Consider the following 23228-nt stretch of genomic DNA (forward strand, 5'->3'; position numbering starts at 1 on the left):
ATATATTATTATTTTTTCCTTCGCAGAATAAGACAAACTTTCTTATATGTAAGAATGCTTGTTTTCAAATCTAGTTTATTTTCAAAAGACAAGCATTCTTGAACACTTGAGAATGTTGTCTTTTTATTTCTCAAGTATAAGAACATCATGGACGCGCACCAACAGCATCCAACCAAAAACAATTGGGCAACAAGCTCACCTTCCTCCCAACTGGATGGCTCATTTCTAACCAGTGGCTCTGCAAAGCCAGTGAAGTCTCGTGGATAAAACCAGTCTCATGTTGAGTCGAGCAGGTAAGTTTTGTGAATAGATTGACAATCACCTAACAAATTTTCCCTTTTTTTTTTCTTTCCAAATTATTAACATAATCGTTCTTGCTCTGCATGCACATAATGCCTCCCTTGGATTAAGAGAAGTCATAAAGTTCCTTCAGCTACAAATTAAATTAGGCCCAAGTTTTTTTCTACAAGATTTAATACATGGTATCACAGGAATGAACCTAAACTACACTCATCCAAGTCTACAAGGGCATCATACTTCCATTTATCACTGCAGCCACACTTTACACCCACTCTTTAAATGACAACTCTTATTCAAATGCTGCAACTCATCACTTGAAGATTCAAGGGCTCTGGCACTAATAAGCTGGTCTAAATGATGATATTGCTACGACTTCAGTAAGGGAAAGGTTAAAAATAAGAGAAAAATTCAATGTGATTCACAATGGATATATAATTTTAAAACTATTGAAAACCCAGTTGAAATTCTTGAAAGATATGTGATTCAGCACATGGGGGGTTGACAACAGCATCTTGTAACCAGCTATCTCACCCAATTGTACTGTTCATTTTGGGAACCTCGCACAGTAAAGATCAAGAGCAACATACCCCACAGTCACAATTCGATCATCAAAAAAGCGTCCATGCAAACAATGTGCTGCCATGCAAGAGGCTTCCACTCTTTTATACTCCACAAGAACACACCCTGGTTCAAAAATGTCTGCGAGATTACAAACCTGTTCTCTATTGTCATCTTTCTCAGCAGCATCTGATTCTACTGTCAAAATATCATCCAGTTTAGAACAAGCTTCCGGCTGCATTCCATTGGCTTCCTCCAAATTCAACTCTTCTCCAGCACACTCTATGCTTTCCATGCTAAGTTCTTGTGTTTTAATGAAAACATGAACCTTGGCAGTGTGGCATTCCATTTGATCTTCTGTAGTGTCTAGCTTGTTCGAAGGTTCCCCAAGAGTAGCATCAGAATTGTTCTGGTGGATTGAATCATCTTCAGCAGCCATCTTACTATCAATTCGACCTAGTTCAGACGACTCATCATTCAGATCACTTGAAATATTTGCAGGCTCATCATTTCTGATGCAGTCACCTTCAGCAACTCTATCAACTCCAACAAGTTCTTCAGCATTGTTTGGAGGTTCGGACTCCACTCTGCTACTTGCCTTAGAACCATGATCGATGCCTCCTTCCAAGGTCTCCATTAGTTCATTCTTGTCTTCACGCACATCTTGATGGCCAGCAGCAGATTCCAAATGATCAGAAACTTCATATGCGTCTGCAGTGTTGGCATGGTTGCTGTTGCACTTGACAACATTAACTGATTTAACAGTGCCAAACCTGCAGATTTTGGTAGATTTAGATGCTATTTCAAGATCTATTGAAAAATTGAAGGTGTGATCAATACAGTTTTTGTCTTCAACCTGGCACACTCTAACCGTATATCTTCCAATATTTCTTCCACTTCAGCTTCAGACAGCAATGAGAGGCCCTCTGAATTGAACTGCATTGCATGCATAAGGAGAAAAGAAGAGAAGAAAAGGTAAAAAACTAACTGAATAAACCATACTCTAGATAAACTGCATACTAAATGAAATTTAAGAGAGACGATTATTATCAACTTAATTCACATCTGTGGGCCAAAAACACCATACCACATTTTTAAGCTTCAGGACTTCGGTGGGCTTCTCCAGAAGGGGTTTTGCATGCTCAGGGATCCCATAGAATAGTTGGTTTCCATCATTTTCCTAACATTTTTTTTTTCTTAGTCACTCTACTTCAGATAAATTTAAAACAAATACACATTGGAAGAGCATATGTTGGGATATAAGTACCACTGATGATGCATTTGGAAAAGCTTGAACTACAGTAAGGACCTGCCCTCCCAGCTTCATGCCATTCAACCCAGCACATGCCTTGGGAGTAACGGACTGGTCCACATACTGAAGGAGTATAAAAAATTATTATTAACTGAATTTCAAGGTAAAAGAAAGGGATTGACATATAAAATATAAGGAAAAAAAGAGATATTCAAACAAAATAATGAGAAGAAAAAATACAATGAAGGTGGTGTCATAATTCAACTTGCAATTAAGATTGTTAAATTAGGTACATATGCCCACTGGGGGTTAGCAGGATCAGATCAAGGACTGCATTTACATGTTATTTTTCATAAATTTCAATAACAGAACCAAGCTTTAAGTCTTATTAGATGGAGCTGGCTACAATCCTTTTCCTCCAATTTGCATGACCTTGGGCAATTTCCTCCAATAATTTGAGGACTGTTATCCTTACTACCTCATTCCAAGTTATTTTAGGTTTACGCGTCATTTATACTGCCACTAACAATAACTAGCTTCCCACTCCTCAGTAGTGCACTATTTGGCCTACATCACAAGTGCCCAAACCATCTCAGCTGCCCTTCCCTTTCTATTCACAAGTGCTATGCATCGTGAATATATTCATTCCTTAATTTATCTTTTAAAAATATACCACTTCCATCTTCATAAAAGATATGTAGCTTCTGTAGCCAGTTTTAAGCATAAAACAAACTATACCTTCTAACCATGTTCTTTGTTACCTATCTCAAAAGTTTCACTATATGACTCATAAGTTCAATTCCATGATAGCTATTATTCTTTGTTTTTGTATACAGTTATATAAGTTCTTCTCCTCCTTTCATCTAGCATTTTATTAGATCTTATAATTGTGTTTAGCAATTCCGTTATCACCTTGGCATTTCCAAACTTCAATTGGGATACCATCCGGTCAAATAGGATTTCCATTTTTCATTTTTTTTTTTATGCAAACTTAACTCCATTAACTCTAATTTTGTAAAAAAATCTCAATTTTTTAGTCTTTTCCTCATTTTTCAATTCTAAGTTCAATCCTTCCACCTGATTTTCATTAAATGACTTATTAAAGTAACTTCAGCATCTTTCTTTTATGTCTTCTTTAACCAAGACGCTATCCTCCTCATTTTTTATACATATTATATTACCCAAGTCCTTACTTTCTTTCTCTAGCTCTCGCAAGTTCAATTGTGCCACTTTTCCCTTATTTTATGTCTAGTTTAGTATATAAATTATTATATGCTTTATGTTTAGCTTCACTAATGGCTTTTTTTGCATCTTTTCTTGCCTCTTTATGCTTCTCAAAGTTTTCCATGTTCCAATATTTTTTGGCATGTTTTAAACTGAATTCTTTACGTCTTCACAACTTCTTGGACATCTTGATCCCACCACACCACCAACTTTCTTTGCTAGCCAAGAGTCTTGGATTCACCTAAAATTTTTTTTGCTATCTTTTCAATAGAGCTAGCTATCCTACTCAAAAGAGTATTTGCTTATGCTATCCCCTACTATCCAATCACCATCTTTGATCATTTTACCTTCATATTATGTTGTATTTTCTCCTTTTAGGTCCCACCACCTAGTTATTTGGCATTGATTTATCTTACCCTTTCTTTTCCATTTTTTAATAAATGTATCTAATACTAAAACTCTATGTTGTATAGTTAATTTTTCACCCAGGATAACTTTACAATCCCCACATGATAAAGTATCTACCCTCCTCTTTAAGCAGACACTATTTGACTTTTGTTTTGAAGGTTCTTTAAGTGTTCTTCTCTCTTCTTAAGGCATGCATTCATTGTAATAAGATTATATAACATGGTGAAATCATATCACCAAGACTCATTTTTATCTCCATATCCACCTCCTCCATGTATCCTCTCATGACATTTATTATCCTTTCCATTGCGTCCATTCAAATCAACTCTAATCAATATTTCCTTAGTCCTCAATATCTTTGTGTAATGTCAGCCATATATTCCCAAAATTGACTTTTAAGGTTTCTACTAAGCCTATTTGAGAAGCATAACCACTAATGACATTTATTCTCTCTTGTCCTTAGACCATCTTTATTTTTATGATTCTATCTCTTACTCTCTTAATATCACCAACATTCTCTTTAGGCCTTTGTCTCTAATGATTCCTACCCCATTCTTATGTTTTTCCTTTTCAAATACATCAAAGTTCAAATCCTAATTTTTAAACTTCTCTAGGTTTCTTCTGTACCCACTTAGTTTCTTCTTGAATGCAGGTTATGTTAATTTTTATTCTAATTGTTGTGTCAGCTATCTCCAAGCTTTTGCCAATAAATGTTCCTATATTTCAAGTTGCTAATATAACCCTTGTCTCTGAACTAACTTCTTTACCCAACCTTGTATAGAATGATGTAGGAACCCTTACATGATTGACACCAGGTAGCACCGAATGGCACTTCGCTTCAAGGCGACAACCTAGCCCACCCTTGCCCATTTTCCAAACACCCGAGTGGCATAAGTGCAATATGTCACTCATAGGGGACCTCCCAATGAACAATATCTGACAAGTTTTATGCTAACTATTAGCTACCTAATACGATGCTCCTCCATTACCCATCCTTGGGGCCAACTATGCATGAAAAGAAGAGTTCAAAACTAAGAATATCAAGAGCAGCACATATGGAAGAGCCCTCAAAGAGATCAGTGTTCAAATATTTGTATTCCTAACTCAATCAAACCAACTTATATTAAAAGAGGAACAAATACTTATAAAAAAAGAACATAATTTGACACAAACCACTAGACAAAACATCTAAAATAAAAAAATAAAAAAATAATAATAAATAATAAATTTTTAGGAAAAGAATTAACAAAAGGCAAACTATCAAGTTATTAACCTAGCTCCTCAATATTAATGTCGTTGTAATTTGCTTCATTGATATTACTAGCATCATTAAATGACTTCATCACACTCATCATTGAAATTTTGAAATTATCACCACCATCATTATTATCATCAAATGCATTTGAGTACTAATTTTTATCTTCATCCTCAATTTTAACATCAGTATTCATACCACTTAATGAATGTAAAATGAATTTATGAGTCCATAATTGTGTCAATATTAAATAATCACTACCCAAGTTATCTGCTTCTTGTACAAATTGTAAAGAACAAACACTAAGTCAACGGTTCAAGCTATATAGGAAAGAGTTAAAAATAAAAATTTGTTGTAGGGTCTTACAGTCCTACAATCTTACTATGATCCTACAAATCCCATCTTTACTACTCGTCCTACTATGATCCTACCAGTTTGCATTTCTATATAGGATTGGATCTTCTGGCAAAGTAGGAAGGATCCTACGATCTAAGATTGCAATTTTAACAACCATGCTTGCAACACATTTCCAAGTGTCACTGGCATGGATAACCCTCTCTCTTAGATGATTCCATGACTAAAGAATTAAAGCAATGCAAATTTTGCAAATAAGGATATGATAAAGTATATATCCTTAATAACAAGAGGACATCAACTTAACAAAGATGGAGCAAGGGTTGGACACTTTTCTAACAAGGACGCATTGGCATGGTCACTAGTTTCTGACACAAACTACTAGCACAGGAAGCTCAAATCAAGATGAACCATAAAAAAGATGTTGCAACCCAAAACAGGTCCAACGAGCAAGTTATAACAACAATCAGTCACCTCTCCAAGGTCATTGGAAAACAGATGAGCCATGGAAAGAATGTAGAGAATTGGAAGAGCAATTCAAATTGCAAATGAAAAGGCTTAGCACTGATTAAGACTAAGCAAAATTTCCAGTAATGTTTTGAACTAGGGGTGCAGTTAAGGGGGGCAATACTCAAATTATAGAGTATATAGTCTTTTTCTGAAGAACTCCAATGGAGGGAGAATTACTATCAAAAGATTTTTTTTTAGTATAATGACCAACATGACTTCAAAGTTGCAATAAATAATCCAGTCATTTACTTTATTTACCATGAATTAATCAAGCACTATGTCCTGAAGAAAAATATGAAATTTGCCAACTTTTATCCACAATAAGTACTTGTTTACTCTCTTTAAGACATCTACACTACCAATTTCGGGGTAGTGGCATAATTTTTTTTACCAATACATGCTTTACATAGTCAAGGTTAATTTGCTCCATTCCAAAAATAACGCATAGGAGCAAGGCTGCCCTAACCAAATAGAGATCAAGAGAAAAATGATATTTCTCCATATGACCTCCTTACACCTACAAACAGCAGTGACTTCTTGTCTTCATCTAGCTTGTACCTCTTCAAAACACTGCTTAGCACCTCAGAAAAGCCACTGAACTACACAAGGACAAGGGCAAGTTAACTCTAAACAGGACTAACATAATGATAGAGTCAATCTGTCATATGCAAAAAAACAAAATAAGACTTCCCTTGGGCCACTACACCCTCCACAGTAAACCCAACTACTGGCTAGACACTTCACTGCAATTTTAAAATCAACCTTGGTCAATAGGACAACTCAATGAACTATTAGCTTTAACAAGCAATGCTTAGGCACGGCAATGCAACACCAGGTTGTGAAGCTTTTGGAACCATTGTTGCCACTGGGAGTTCTGTTCTAGATGATGTTGCAGAGAGAGGAACCGAGTTGTTCATCAATAACGAGAGAAAGGGAGAGACCAACAATGAGAAACAAAATTTTCCCCTTTTTTCTTGTTTTGTCTATTATTTGTTTACCATGTGAAAACAAAAAAAGATGGAGTGGAAATGAAAAAACAAGGATCACTTATGGTTGACAAATTTTTGAAATTTGCATTTTTTGGAAAATAAACCAAATATTGTCAGAGGTTTGCTTTAACTCAAATCACTGGAGTTATTTTTTACATAATTGTCAAATCAAAATTTGAATCATGAATTGAAACCCCAATTTAATAAATCGAGAATCAAGAATCAAATCAAATGATTAGATTTGATACAAAATTTGAATCATCAGTTCCAAATGACATGCATACGTGTACAATGAATAAATAGTAAAATACACTGAAATTTCAACAAATATGGATCCACCATGTTGCTAATTGGAATGGCGCTTGCCTTTGAAGTAAGTTTTGTAGATCCAATCCAACCATAATCTATTTAACTCAATCATACATTCACATAAAAGAAAAAAACTAGCCTTATACAAATGATAGACCATGATCTGACCATTCCAATTCTTTCAAGTATCAAGTTCGGCTCGTTTCTATGAAACTAAAACACATGTTATGTGACTCAAAACTAAAGCTCAAAACTAAGAGTTCAAGATACACTAAAAAAATAAGAACCCAGGAAAAATCTAAACGAATTGAACTTCATGTTTATGGTGTAAGTTTAACATGTTTAACAATAAAAAAAAATTCATGTGTAAGTTTTTTTTAAGAAAAAATGATAGGAAATAAAAAACTTTTAATAAAAAATTGAACTTCATGACTTGGGAATGGATCAACAAAAAGCAATAAGAATTCAAACTTTATGATATTAAAAAAAAAAAACATTTTTAATGCATGGGCTTTCTCCAACAACTAAAACAAGAAAAATAGAAAATGAAAAACACATATATAGAGCAAAACTTATTAAGATATTAAAAACTAATAAAAAAACAATAACAACAAAACCAAACCTTAAGTCCCACTGGGTGGGGTCAGCTACATGAATCCTTTTGCTCCAATTTATACAATCATGGACAATTTCTTTCGACAAATCAAGGCTATTAAATTGTTACTATCTCATTCCAAGTTATTTTAGGTCTACTCCTATCCTTTCTATTGCCCCTCACGGTAATTAACTCACTCTTCCTCACTGGTGCACTATGTGCCCTACATTGCAACTTGCAAATGCCCAAACCATTCGAGTCATCCCTCCCTTATCTTATCTTCTACAGGAGTTACCCCTAACTTAGCAAGAATATGTCCATTTCTAAATTTATCTTTCAATGTTATACCACTCATCCATTTAAGCATTCTCATCTCGACAATTTTTACTTTTTGGATATGTTGTTTCTTAGTCACCCAACATTCTGATCCATATAGCATAGCTAGTCTTATAGCCGCCTATAAAACTTCCATTTTAATTTTAATGGTATTCTATGATCACAAAACACACTTGAAGCACTTTTCCATTTTACCCAACCTGCTTTAACTCTACACATTACATCCTCTTCAATTTCTCCTTCAATTTGCATAATAGATCCAAGGTATTAAAATCTACAAGTGTTATTTATTTCTTCATCTTCAAGTTTAAATTTATCTCCAATATTCCTCCTACTATTACTGAAATTACATTTCATATATTCTGTCATAAAAAACTAATAAAAACAGATCTATAAATCAAGAGAGTGGAGAAGGCAATGTGCCAACCAAAAGCTCACCCAACTAGTTTACTTTGACTTTCTTCTCAAGACTGGTTTTCTTTCTCCAATATTGGTTTTCTTCTAATCTTCTCAAATGGCAGAAAAGAGAGGTGCAGAATAAGAAGGCCAACAGACTTCTTTTTTCTCTCTTGAAGGACAGAACTCACGTAAAACAGCGAATAGAAAGCCATCATGCAAAAGAAATGAGTTTAGAAGGCTTTCAGTTTGGTTTTAGAGTAGGATCCATCTGGATCTGGGACTTTCACATGGTGAATCATATGATTCACCCTTGATTCACAGCCTCCTATGATTCTCCTATGTGATTCAAACCAATTTATGCCTTCCTCAATACGATTCATAAGATTCTAATTATGATTTTTGAAAATATGTGATATATTGATTGATTGATTTATTTAAATTAAAATTTCAACCATTTTTTTACTTTATAGTCAATGCCAGCAGTAAAAAGAATTACACATTAATGTAATGTAAGTACAAAAATAATATATTTAATTCAATTGAATTATGATTTAGGCTATGATGTTGTTTGTGCAATAGAAAATTCATAAATAAATTATAAGGAAAAAAAAAAAACACTTACTTCATTGTTAGTTTAGAACACTTTTATCTGTGATCACAATCCAAAATAAGTACCCAAGCAACCCAAATTAAATGTTCCAAAACGTACTATGATCCAAAATAGCATACCAAATAAGCCCACCCCTCACACTAAGTACCTGTTAAGGCTTAATATACATTGTTGACTTAAGCTTTTAGGTAAAGTGGTAATCTAACATGAGATCAAAGCCATGGTTGATAGGACGTCCTAGGTTCTAGTCTTGTTGCCCACGTTTATTGTTCGCCTTTTAAAGATTATCTTGTTCCCTGTAACGGTAACGGGTGTTGTTTATCATGTGTTTATCTCTCCAAATAAAATCAGGCTGCATGTGCAGGGGAGTGTTAAGGCTTGATATAAATTGTTGGCCCACAACCTAATATCTTAAGCTTTTAGGTGAAGCAGTAATCTAGCAATACCAAACTAACTGGCATTACCCATCACCATAATTATACCAGGCCCAGAATGTAGGATGTTGCAATTAACTATGAAATAAGCATATACTAGTGATAAGGAGGGCTGACGAATCCAGTTAGGCATGCTATTACCATCAACAGAAATCACCATTCACCAATTCCTAGCCTACCACCACTGTTGAGGAGTATGGTGATTGAAAGGGTGTGCAATTACCATTTAAAAACATATCCAAGTATATTGATGCTCTTCTATTTTACCAAATCTGTCTGAGGTATTATAAAAGTACCTTGATGCCCTCCTGCTTTAATGAGGACTGAAAAATATGCATATGGAGTGCATCTGAACAGGTAAAGTCATACTCACCCAACAGCCATTCCCCGACGGTCCCTATGCAGGCACTTGTACCCGCAGTTCTATCCAGAAAATATAATCTCAACCTCCTGCCTAAATTTGCATCAGCTATTAAAGGTTTCCAAAGGTCTCCTACAAACTGTTTAGCCCATCAGGGGCCATCATACACAAGATTAACAAACTCAGCATCTCAAACCAAAGTTACCACTTCGACGCTTATTGCCAATAATACTTCTCAATAGGCATCCTTGAACTACACACACTCACAGCCTAAAAACATCAACTTGGTACATTAGACTATCCACCATCAAGTTTCTCCTTAACAGTGAGAGAAAAACCAAATCTTGACCAGGTTGAACTCCCCAACTCTTAGCCTGTCTAAAAAACCACCTTGGGGAGAAGGATATGAGGAAAAAAAAAAAACCAAAAAATAAAAATAAAAACACAAAGAACAGAGAATGTTGCAAAAGGAAAAGGGGGAACAAAAACAATTTAAAGACTGAACTCATGTTGCATTTGGGAACATGGATTTGGGACCTTGGATTTGGATTTGGGTGGATTCAGACAAATTTCAATACAATTTTATATTATCCAAATCCAATACAAAAAGTAAATTGCAGTTACAATTCATAACCACCTAGCTCAAATATATCAAGAACTTTGATAACTCACAAAAATCATTTAAGGGAAGATTAAACAAACAATACCAATTTATTTTATTTAAAATTTATTTTTGAAAAAAAAAAAATACAACAACAAGATAAGCACCTCGAGAAGTGCAGGTCTGTGGTTCGAACTTCAAACCTCACAGGGTGCAATGACTCATTGGGGCTAAATGGCTATGTGACCACTTTAACTGCAAAGAGTTGTGGGGCTAGTAATAGTATGGTTCACAAAGTATCCAGCTAGTTTACAGTTATGCCCTCCATCAGCAAAAAAAAAAAAAATATTTAAAATTGAATTTCCACCACCATATAGATTACAAACCAGAGGTATGCATTGCTAGAGCAATTCGAATTTCTCATAGAAACTTTACTTCACACAAACATAGTCATCAAAATGATATTGTTCAAATCAATTTGCAGATCTATTAATTCTAATTTAGTAGACAAATTGAATTAAGCAAGAACCGACCGTGTTTCATATGATTCTCAATTCGAATATTATTATCAGCAATTCAATATGCAGCCAGTTCAGACCCAAAACTAACAGTTCTAATAGGTACTCAACCAAATTCAACTACTTAAAACCAAAAGAAAAAACATTATTTTTTAAAACAGATGACTTTAGAACCTTCTCAATTTTTTTTATTCAACTTGAGAATAGTTCATTTGAAAGCTAAGTGTGTTTGCATATGAAAATTTTTAATCTTTTAAAGAAGAGTTATTTATAGCACACTTTTCATGTACACATACACATGCATATATGTACATTACAGCACGTGATCATTCAATGTTCATCAACATTTTTCATTCTTCTAATGTTTTTTTTTTTTTTTTTTTTTTGCTTTACTTATACATGCAACTTACAGCTGATTCTTAGAATTGCTCTCAAAATTGTACTTCATTTAAATTCTTGATTCAAAAATTAAGTTTTTTATCACAATTTAAATCCTAATTTAACAACTATGCTCACAAATCCCAACATAAAAAATAAATAAATTAGTATTAAAATATTGGTAAAGAACCAAAATAACAACACAGTAAAAAGCCAATTCAAATATAAAGAATTTTGATAACTAACCATGCTACTACTACCTCTTATTACATAAATTATGAGAAGCTAAAGCAAAAAGTTTCTATAATACCTCCAGGAAAGCACATGGTCCATTCATGTATTCATTAACTTGAAAGCGGTATGCCTTTAAAGATCCAAAGGTACTAATGATCTCCACGAGCTGGAAAGCAAGAGATGAATTAAATTAATAAAAAAGTGACTAATGAAAAGCAGGGGGAGGACATCTGGACTATAGTAACCTTGAAAAATATAAAGAATATCAAATAAACCTAGAGGCTGATTCTAAAAGAAATGGGTTTATAATCTTCCCACCAAAAGGGGAAAAAAAATGATTAAAAGGTCTCAACAAGTTTTTAAGATCATATTACCATTTCAGATGAAAGAACCTCCGAAATTCCACCGATGAAGATCTGCATAAAGTTCAACCATACAAATAATATAAGAGAAAAGCAGCACAGATTTGAAAGAACGAGAAAAGAGCATTTAGGAAATGACAATCATAGGGAATGCCATGTTGAAATTCTAAATATGGGGGAAAGGACACGTTTCAACTTGCTAGAGCTAGAGAAAAAAAAAAAACACACACACACACACACACTCACACAAGGACTTAGGTAATGTAAAATATATAAAAAAATGAGGATGATATTGTCTTGGTTAAGTAAAAAGAAAATAGAAATAAAAATTTAAATTTAAAAAAAAAATGGTGAAGTTAGTAAGCTCTTTAATAAAAACGACATAGAAAGCTTAAATTTAGAATTGAAAAATGAGGAAAAGGCTAAAAATACAAGATTTATTCACAAAATTAGAGTTAATGAAGTTAGTTTGCATTAAAAAAAAATGAAAAACGGAAAAGCAATAGGACCAGATAACATCCCAATTGAAATTTGGAAATGCCTAGGTGACAAAGGAACTATATGGTTAATTAATTTATTTAACACAATCACAAAAACTAAAAAAAAATGCCACATGAATGGAGGAAAAACATTTCAATAACTATATACAAAAATAAAGGTGATACTCAATATTGTAACAATTATTATGGAATTAAACTTATGAGTCATACCATGAAACTGTAGGAAAGGGTAATTGAACAAAGATTAAGGTTTGAAACGAGGTCTTAGAAAATCGACTTGGTTTTTTGCGTGGGAGATCTACTACAGAAGTTATATATCATTTAAGAAGATTAATGGAAAAGCTTAGCAAAAAGAAGAGACTTGCATATGATTTTTATTGACTTAGAGAAAGTGTAACATAGAGTACCTAGGGAAGTTCAAGGGTGGATTTTAGGGTGGGGGGGGGGGGGGGGGGGGGAGAAGGGAGCGTAGTAGTAGGTATGTTGATGTCATTAAGGATATGTACAATGGAGTAATGACTAGCACTAAGATTACAAGTGGAGAGGCTAAGGAATTTCCAATCACAATAGGTGTACATCAAGTATCTCCTTTGAGCCTTCATCTTTTTGCAATCTTAATTTAATTTTCTATTTATGTCAATTGTTGTTATTTATGGGTGCAAGGGGTATTTTTATAATTTCAGAATTTTGGGATTTTGGTCAAATTAGCTTTGGGGGTCATTTTGTAATATTCAAGGGTATTTTTGTGATTGTAGTCATTTTGTGTGGGTCTTTAGAAGACAAGTGGTTTTAAGAAGGGAGGTAATGTGCAAAATAGGAGTTGGCTTCTCTTGAAAGCTTTAGGATTAGTATAAATAGGAGTCTTCAGCCACTTCTCAAGGAGGCTTTTTTGGCATTTTATCTTTGAAAAGACTTTTCTCCAGAACTTAGCACCAGACCAGCTATATTTGTGAAGATTTGGAAGCTAGGGTTTTGAGAATTTGACCTCACAGTGCCTACCAATCCCTCCATTGCAGCTAAAGGTGCAAAAGGCTAGCAGAAAGCCACTGTTATCATTCTGAAACAGTGCCAAAACAGGTACTGCTTTGAGTATTTAAGTTGTTGTTGGACTAAAAATTGTCTAATTTGCTGAACTGAAATTCAAAGCAATCATCTCTTTATTAATTTACAGATTTAGTAGTTTTTGAATCAAGAAAGGTTGCTAAAATACCATCCTGAAAACTCAGTCTTTATTTTTGAATTTCTTGTCCATTTTTACACCTAGTTGCATCAAATTGGTATTGGAGCAAGTTCAAACTTGTGGTTTCATGGCTGCAAGAGGTGGAAGACGAAATAGGGGCCATAGAGGTAGATAAATGACTGTCAAGATGTTTGGACAGCTACAGGAACAAGTTTGACTACTTAATCAGCTTGTTACTCAATCTATGGGCAATCTAGGTCGTCAAAATGATGGTGATAATGAATATGATTTTGTTAGGAGCAAGAATTGAAACAAATTAGCAATTTGAGGCTGAAATTGACAGCTGTAATGCTGATAGGAGTTCTGAAAGTGATAGGCCTGCATGACAAAATGAAAGGCCTCCAAGATGGGAAGATTGCATTGTACGTGCTCGACAAAATTCCAAAGAGTATGGAGTACAAGTAAATATTCCAGAATTTGATGGTAATGTTGAAGCCGAAGAATACTTGGACTGGGTTGATAGCATTGAGAGTTATTTTGAATGGAAAAATGAGCCAAAAGAGAGGAAAGTGAAGCTTGTGGGTGCAAAATTCAGGGGACCTGCTTGTACTTGGTGGAAACATAATCAAAATGACAGTGAGAACAGGAGGAAAAGGAAAATCAAAAGATCAGACAAGATATAAGAGAAGCTGAAGGCCCATTTCCTACCCTGGGTTTAACCTTGTACCAAAGGGTTCAAAACTTGCAGCAGCATGAGAAGTCAGTCAAAGAGTACACCCAGGAGTTTCATAGGCTTTCATTGAGATGCAATCTTGCTCAAACAGACACTCAAAGGGTTGTCGCTATGTGAATGGTCTAAAAATGACCATACAAGACCAAGTAAGCTTGCAGCATCCTTACAAGGTGAGTGATGCCTATCAGCTTGCACCAAAAGTTGAGTCACAACTTACCTGCAACATGTCTAAGAAGGTTGGTACAGAACACAGCAGTGGTGCACAACTTAGTAAGGTGGAAGGCAGCACCAGAAGTGGTCAGATAGCAGCATCTACACATGCTAACCAACCAACCAACAACAATAGTGGGAAAGTAGCCCAAGTAAACCAGGGGAAAACAGTGGTGAAATGCTACTGATGCTTTGAGCTTGGGCACAAGACCAATAAGCGTCCAAAGAGGGCTAAAGGCAGAGTTAACCTAGCTGAAGATCAAGAGGCTAATTTTGAGGAAATTTTTTTGCAATTCTGGAGGACCAAGAGCAGCAACTAAAAGCTGAAAATGATGTGGCAGAATAAGGAATTGAGAGTGGCAACCTTGGTGAGTCTTTAGTCATGTGAAGGTTAGTACTTTCCCCTCCAACCAGCAGCAACAATTGGCAAAATAAGAATATCTTCTGAACTAGATGTACAGCTGGTGGAAAGTTTTGCAACTTGTTAAATGACAGTAGTAGTAAGAATCTGATTCTAAAGAGATGGTAGACAAGTTGGGATTGAAAACTTGAAGACATCCACAGCCATACCGGATTCTGTAGTTCAACAAGGGAAATGAGGTAACCATCTCTTCAAGATGCCTTGTGTTAATTTATCAGTTGGTTCCTTTAAAGAATTCGTTTATTGTGATGTGGCTCCCATGGATGCAAGTAATAGTCTTCTTGGGCAGCCTTGGCAATAAAAAAAAGGCATAATCCATGATGGTATCAAGAATGCTTATCCATTTTGTGAAAGATGGTGAGAAAAAGAGGAATCTTGTGCTGAAACCGATGAAGGATGATTAGCTACAAAAGACTCGTTTCAGAACAACATGCACAACAGGAAGAAAAATTTGTTACTTAGTAATTGACAATGACAGCTGCAAAAATATCCTAGCAAAAGTAGTGGAAGAAAAATTGAGACTTGAAGTGGTGTAACACCTGCAGCCATATCACATTCTTTGGTCTAATAAAGAGAAGGAAGTATTCATGACAACAAGATGCCTGATCAATTTTTCGATTGGAATCTCTAATAAAAATCCATTTGGAGTGATGTAGTACCAATGGAAACATGTCAAATTCTACTTGGTCGTCCTCGGCAAGGAGACTGAAGCGCTGTCCATGATGAGCATGCCAATAACTAATCTTTCTATGTCTAAAACGGTGACAAGAGGAAGAAGGTAGCTATAAAGCCCATGAAAGATGTTGATATCACAAAGGAGGAGAAGGACGAAACACAGGCTATTAGTTTTGATAAAACAATCCAACATGTCACTCAAAATGAGAAGAAGCTTGGAATTGCTAGAAACCCTCTCAATTGAAAGTCAAGTTATAGCACATGAAGCTTTCGCTACATGTACTCACCCTAAAGTTATAAGTGGTCTTACAATAAAATAAAATTGTGTCACTGATGTTGGCCCCATTCCCATGAATGATTTCCACAGTAATAATAATTAACATTTTTGTTAGGAAAAAAAATTACGAAACATTAGTAAGAGACCACATCAACCAATAACATATGAAGTGTTCAGACCGTGACAGTTGATGTCTGAGCCTAGTTAATTGTTAGGTGAATTCGGCTGCCTTCGTAGTGGGATTGTGTGAAGCATTGGTAAGAGACCATGCCAATCAATAACAAGAGAGCTAAGGTGCTAGAGGCGCAGGCTAAAACAGCCAACAATGTGGCCATGGAGATGGCTAAACTTGCTGACCATGTTGATTCATTAGAAGGATCACAAAAGCATCAACAAAGTTCTATTATAGAGATGTCAAAGAACTCCCATGCTACTATAGAAGCTTTACAGATTTAGTTGGGGGATCTAAATGCCAAGATGAACTTGATAGTTTGAGCTATGGCAAATTGGGGATAGAGTACGGAAGAAAGATGCCAGAACCTAGAGCGTATGGGAGTGCCGATGGATGACTTCCAAGTGATACTTGGACTCGAATTCTTAGGGAAGACTAAGGCGATATTGATGTAGTGTTCTAGTTCCTTTTGTCTAGTGGGAGACCACCCTTGCATGATGCAAGCCATTGCAAAGAAAGGAGACAACAAGAAGTTCCTATTTGCTATGCAGCTCAAGAAGGAATTGAAGAGGGGTGAACAAACATATCTTGCCACACTGGTGCTAGATAAAGACGTAGGCCAAGAACGGGTGGCTACTGCCATCCAAGCTGTTTTGGATGAGTATAAAGTTGTGATACAAGACAAACTACCTCACAATTTGCCTCCATGACGAGGTGTGGAGCATGAGATTGAGTTGTTACTAGGGGTGAAACCGCTTGCTAAAGGGTCATATCAGATAACACTTCCAAAGTTGGCATAGTTAAGGAAACATCTTGATAAGTTATTGAAAACGGATTATATACATCCTTCCAAAGCACCATTCAGAGCATAGTGTTGTTTCAAAGGAAATATAATGGAAGCATGCAAATGTGTGTGGACCACCGCACACTTAACAAGGTGAATGTGTGCAACAAGTACCTCATTCAGTTGATTGGCGATTTGTTTGATCAGCTAAGTTATGTCAAGTACTTCACCAAACTTGACTTGCGGGGAGGTATGAGGATAGCAATGTTGCCGAGTCAAATACTACTTGTGTTACACAATACTGGGTGTATGAATTCTTCGTGATGCCTTTTGAGTTGACGAATGTGTCAGCGACATTCTACATCTTGATGAACCACGTATTTCATGAGTACCTCGATGTCATGGTATACTTGGATTATATGGTTGTTTACAATCCCACTCTAGAGGAACATAAAGAGCATATATAGAAGGTGTTCGACAAGCTAAAGGAGAAAAGTCTTTATACGAAAAGAGAGAAGTGCTCCTTCGCTCACCAAAGCATCAAATTCCTTAGTCATGTGATCAAGCAAGGTCACCCAAATAGATATGGAGAAGGTCGAAACTATTCAAGAATAGAAGATCCCAACGACAGTGAAGGAGTTGCATTCCTTTATTGGACTTGCTAACTATTGCCAAAAGTTTGTGGAGGGGAACTCAAGGAAAACTACCTAGTTAACAGAACCACTAAAGAAGGGTTACATAAGAAGCTTGATAGAAAAAATGTCAACGAGCCTTGGACAACTTGAAGGATGTCATGATGAGAGATCCAATACGCGCCCGTCCGGAGATGAAACCCTTCAAGGTATAGACAGATGCATCAAACTATGCCCTTGGTGGAGTCTTACTATAGGATAGGCATCCTATTGCATACAAGAGTCGTAAGCTTAGTGAAGTTGAACAGAGATACACAACTCAAGATAAGGAGATATTAATGTGATACATTGTCTTCAAGTGTGGCGGTTGAAATTTGTGGTGAAAACAAATAAATCGGTTGCTAGTCACTTCTTTACACGGCCAAAGTTATCACCCAAGTAGGCACGTTGACAAGCTGGCGAAGTTTAATTTCTTATTGGAGCACAAGGTGGGGCCGCATGGTCTTAAATTTCCATGAAATTGTTGAAATTTCCGTCAAAATTTTCAGTTTTCATCACCCTCGAAATTGAAATGGCAATCAATTTCCGTTTTGCATAATTTCCGTTGAAATCTAACAAACCATCCTAAATTTATCGAAATCTCAAAATTTTAGCAAAGCTTGCCAAAATTTTAACTATAGAATGAAATTTCCTCAAATTTCAAATGAGAGATTTAGGAGTCAAGTAAAATTTCTCTCTTAATTTATTTTTATTTTTATCAAACTAGAAGATTATTACAAGTGCTTTCGAAACTATATGAAAAAAAATGAACTTATAACAACATTTTATTCAATCATTCATGTCTAAATCACCATTATTTGTATAATAATATTTAAATGATTTATGAATTTCATTTGTATTAACTGAATATGTTTAATGCACAGTGTCTTATAAATATGTTTGATATATGAAGGATTTTTTAGTAGATGAATAACCATTCTTATTGAATTTCAAGAGACAATTACACAATAAATAGTAGAGGAAGGTCACCAAATTAGGAAGGCCATAAAATCAGCAAATCAAATCAGCAAATCTCTAGGCAAGAAAACAAGAAACTGAAACTACTAGAAATTGAAATAGTAATTTCATATTTTAAAAAATAGAATTTCCTAATTTATTCCCTAGAAATCCGACACCGCCCCTAAAGTTGGAGTGTAGATATCTATCATGCCCAACTTGCTTACAAAGAGCTCAAAACTAGGTCTGAAAAGTCCTTTGGTGAAGATATCGGCTATTTGTTGAGCAAGTGGAACAAAAGGCATGCAAACAGCTCCACTATCAATCTTCTCTATTATGAAGTGTCTATCAATCTCTACATGCTTCGTGCGGTCATGTTGTACTGGATTTTGAGCAGTACTTATGGCAGCTTTGTTGTCACAATACAACTTCATTGGCATGTTCACTGGTATCCACAACTCTCAAGAATTCTCTTTAGCCATCGCATCTCACAAACTCCGTTAGCCATAGCCCTATATTTTGCCTTGGCACTGCTCCTTGCAACCACATTCCATTTCTTGCTTCACCATGTGACCATATTTCCCTAGACATAAGTACAGTATCCTAACATGGATCTCCTGTCAATAACTAATCATGCCCAATTTGCATCAGTGTATGCCTCTATGTTCTACTGTGTGGTCTTCTGGAAGAGTAAACCCTTGCCTAGTGCGCTTTTCAAGTATCTGAGAATCCGATAAACTGCTTCAAGATGTTTCTCATAGGGTGAATGCATAAACTGGCTTACCAAACTCACAGCAAAAGCAATATCGGGTCGTGTATGTGATAAGTAAATTAACTTTACCACCAACTTTTGATGGTGAGTTGTATTCACTAGATCACCTTCCTTGTCATCTCGAAGTTTCTGATTGGGATCTATTGGAGTTTCTATTGGCCTACAACTACTCATCCCAGTCTCCTTAAGGAGGTCAAGGACATACTTTCGTTGGGAGACAACAATCCCTTTCTTCGACCGAGCAACCTCCATTCCAAGGAAATACCTCAGAGATCCTAAGTCCTTGATGTCAAATGTTGATGAGAGGGAAGTCTTCAATCGGTTCATCTCAAGTACATCATCTCCAGTGAGAATTATATTGTCTACATACACAATTAGTACTGCTATCTTCCCATCCTGTGAATGTCTTATAAACATCGTATGATCACCTTGCCCTTAAGTATACCCCATATTTTTAACAAACTGAGTGAATTTCTCAAACCAGGCTCTTGGTGACTGTTTTAACCCATATAAGGACTTCTTCAGTTTACACACCTTTGTGCCAAACTTTTCACCAAATCCTGGAGGTGCATCCATGTACACTTCTTCCTCCAGGTCTCCATTAAGAAATGCATTTTTTACGTCCAACTGTTGCAGAGGTCAATCACGATTAGCTGCAAATGACAAAATAACTCTTACAAAGTTTAGCTTTGCGACTAGGAAAATGTCTCCAAGTAATCAATGTCATAGGTCTGAGTGAATCCCTTGGCGACCAATTGAGCTTTATGCCATTCTAGAGAACCATCAGATTTATACTTTACTATAAACACCCATTTGCACCCTACAGTTGTCTTTCCTCTCGGTAGATCAACTAAGGAGACGTGCCATTTTTTTTCAAGAGCTTTCATCTCCTCAAAGACAGCCTCCTTCCACTCAGGAACTTTCAGAGCATCCTGCACATTATTAGGAATCTATATACAAGACAATTGTGAGGTAAAAGCACGAAAAACAAGTGAGAGATTTTCATATGACACATAATTTGACAATGAATGTTGGATGCAAGACCTCACACCCTTTCAGACAATAATGGGAAGTTCGGAATCATCGAACTCAAGATTGGAACCAAACTCGGGTTCAGAACTAGAGGACTCATAACTCGAAGATGAAATGGACGAAACATGAGGTAAAGGCTCGGTGAGAACATTACCTGGAGGGTTTACAGATTCTAGACAATGCAAAGGATTGGAAGACCCTTTCTTTCGAGTTGTCCTCCGTCGCGAGTAGACAATGTCAAATGGTACCAACGCTATGGTGTTTTTTTTTGTTTCTCCTTTGTTAGTCATTATAGGATCATGAACACCATGAGATGGCACTATAGGAAGACTTGTCTTTTCAGTATCTAAAAAACTCGACTCACTTTCTCCTGGTATAGTAAAGATTGGGTTTTCAGGTTGAATAATCAAAGTTGGAGAAGGATCATTTTGCGAGTCCTCGGTTTGGGAAAAATCATAAAACACAGTCGAATCTTTGTTTTGGTTCCCCCCCCTGAAGATAAGGTGTAAAATAGGAATGTAACTCAAAGAATGTAACATCCATGGTAACAAATATTTTTTTGAAAATGGGTTCAAAACATTTATACCCCTTTTGAGTGGGAGCATAACCAACAAACACGCATTTTGGGGCTCGATGTTCAAGTTCTCCTTGATTATGACTATGAATATGAACAAAAGCGGTACAACCAAGTATCTTTAGTGGTAAAGAAGAAGACGGTCGATTTGTTGGATAAAACTTATGAAAAACATCAAAAGGTGTTTCAAAGCTTAAAACCTTTTTAGGCGTTCTATTTATAAGATATGTAGCAATAAGAACAGCTTCACCCCAAAGATATTTAGGTACCTGATTGGTAACAAGCAATGCCTGAGCTACTTCCAATTAGTGTTCGTTTCAGCCAAACCATTTTGTTATGGAGTGTCAACACAAGATATTTGATGAACAATTCCTTTTTCAAAGAAAAAATTGGCCAAAAATGTTTTTGAAATATTCTTGACCATTATCACCCTGCAATATTAGAATATTTTTTTGAAATTGTGTTTGTAACATGGTGTAAAACTTTTTGAAAATTGTTTCCACTTCAAATTTTTCCTTTATCAAATAAACCCAACTTAATCATGTGTGATCATCAATAAAGGTCACTAACCATTTTTTGCCAGAATATGTTCTACATTGGCCCCAGATATCACTATGAATCACAATAAATGGTGTAGTTGGTTTATAGGGTTCGGTGGAAAAGGATACACAATGATGTTTAGAAAACTGACAAACTTCACATTGAAAAGAAGATGGACTTTTATTCCGAAATAAATTGGAAAACAAGTATTTTAAATATTGAAAACTAGGATGGCCTAACCTATAATGCCATAACATGATATCATTATCTTTGCAAAAAGAAACAAAATATAAGCAAGTACTTTGACATTGTCTACTCAAGTTAGGTCCATCATCAAAATAATAGAGTCCATCTTTTTCCTTAGCACTACCAATCATCCTCCCCATGGTCAATTCCTAAAATTCACAATAAGAAGAGTAGAAATTAGCTTGACACTGATGATCAGAGGTAATTTTACTGATGAACAACAAATTGCAAGACAAATTTGGAACGTGGAGCACATCATGGAGAGTTAACAACGAAGTGAGTTTGATAGTTCCTATCCCAGTAATTACCAAGAGTGAACCATCTGCAATTTTGACCTTTTTATTGCCTACACACGGACTATAGGATGAGAACAATTTAGAGCAACAAGTCATATGATCTGTTGCATCAGAATCAATTATCCAAGAATGAACAGAATTAGGAATAATGCCTAAAAACGCAGTAGCAAGAGAGTTACCCTTCTGTACCGAAGAACAAAATGAAGTTAAGGACAGTTTTGGAGATTGAAACAATTTGTACAGGTACCCTAATTGCTCCTTGGTAAAAGGGACTGCATCCGAGTTAGTAGAAGGCTCTTGAGTCTCTTCAGCAGTGGCTTGGTAGGTGTGACTGTCACGTTTGGATTTTGACTTCCAATTTGGTGGTTTACCATGAAGCTTCCAACGCATCTCCTTCGTATGCCATGGTTTTTTTCAATGCTCTCACCATGGTTTCTTACGCCCATTGAGTTTTGTAACTGTGGGATAAAGGGCTGAATTCTGGGAATAGTAATCAATAGATACATACTTGGGAGGATTGGGTGGAATGGTTTCACAAGTACCGAAATAGCCGGTAGAATATCTTTGGGCGCCGGTCATCGCCGACTTTTATGACATCATCAGAAGAAAAGAGCACGAAGCTCTGATACCATGAAGGATTTTTTAGAAGATGAATAACCATTCTTCTTGAATTTCAAAAGACATAAATTAGGAAGGCCACAAAATCAGCAAATCAAATCAGCAGATCTCTAGGCTAGAAAACAAGAAACTAAAACTAATTGAAACTGAAATAGTAATTTCAGATTTTAAAAAATAGAATTTCCTAATTTATTCCCTAGAAATCCGACAATATACATATTATATTTCAACTTTTCCACCTCATACACAACATAGATGCATTTACCTTATAATATATTAATCCTAAAACTTACATTATTATGTCTTTTAACCATTTCTAAAGTTCCACAAAGAATTTCATGTTTAACTGCTGATTTCCGTTATTTTTCAAATCAAAATCGAAATTTACATCGAAATCAAAATTTCTAGACATTTCCATACTTTTGGAGCTTTGAAATTTGAGTCGAAATTGAAATTTAAGACCTTGGTGGGGCAAATGAACCGAGTTGCAAATGCACTGATAGGAAGGCCGGGCTTGCGGCCTTACAGATGATAAGACACTTGACAATAAGGTTACCACAACAATAAGGAGAACCTTGCCAAA

General features: G+C 35.7%; 1 protein-coding gene across 1 annotated transcript in view; it reads right to left on the reverse strand.

Moving 5' to 3' along the window:
* Nucleotides 1-311: 311 nt before the first annotated feature.
* LOC131152194 (splicing factor U2af large subunit A) overlaps nucleotides 312-23228 on the reverse strand; it is a 56442-nt gene continuing 33525 nt past the window's right edge. The window contains exons 6-11 of the mRNA XM_058103916.1: nucleotides 12000-12041; nucleotides 11702-11791; nucleotides 2126-2233; nucleotides 1946-2038; nucleotides 1715-1794; nucleotides 312-1631 (exon numbers count right to left, since the gene is read on the reverse strand). Coding sequence (XP_057959899.1) covers nucleotides 845-1631; nucleotides 1715-1794; nucleotides 1946-2038; nucleotides 2126-2233; nucleotides 11702-11791; nucleotides 12000-12041 — 1200 coding nt within the window. The 3' untranslated portion in view covers nucleotides 312-844. The remainder of the gene's footprint in view (nucleotides 1632-1714; nucleotides 1795-1945; nucleotides 2039-2125; nucleotides 2234-11701; nucleotides 11792-11999; nucleotides 12042-23228) is intronic.

The sequence above is a fragment of the Malania oleifera genome, chromosome 3 (assembly GCF_029873635.1).
Source record: "Malania oleifera isolate guangnan ecotype guangnan chromosome 3, ASM2987363v1, whole genome shotgun sequence".
Classification (NCBI taxonomy): Eukaryota; Viridiplantae; Streptophyta; class Magnoliopsida; order Santalales; family Ximeniaceae; genus Malania; species Malania oleifera.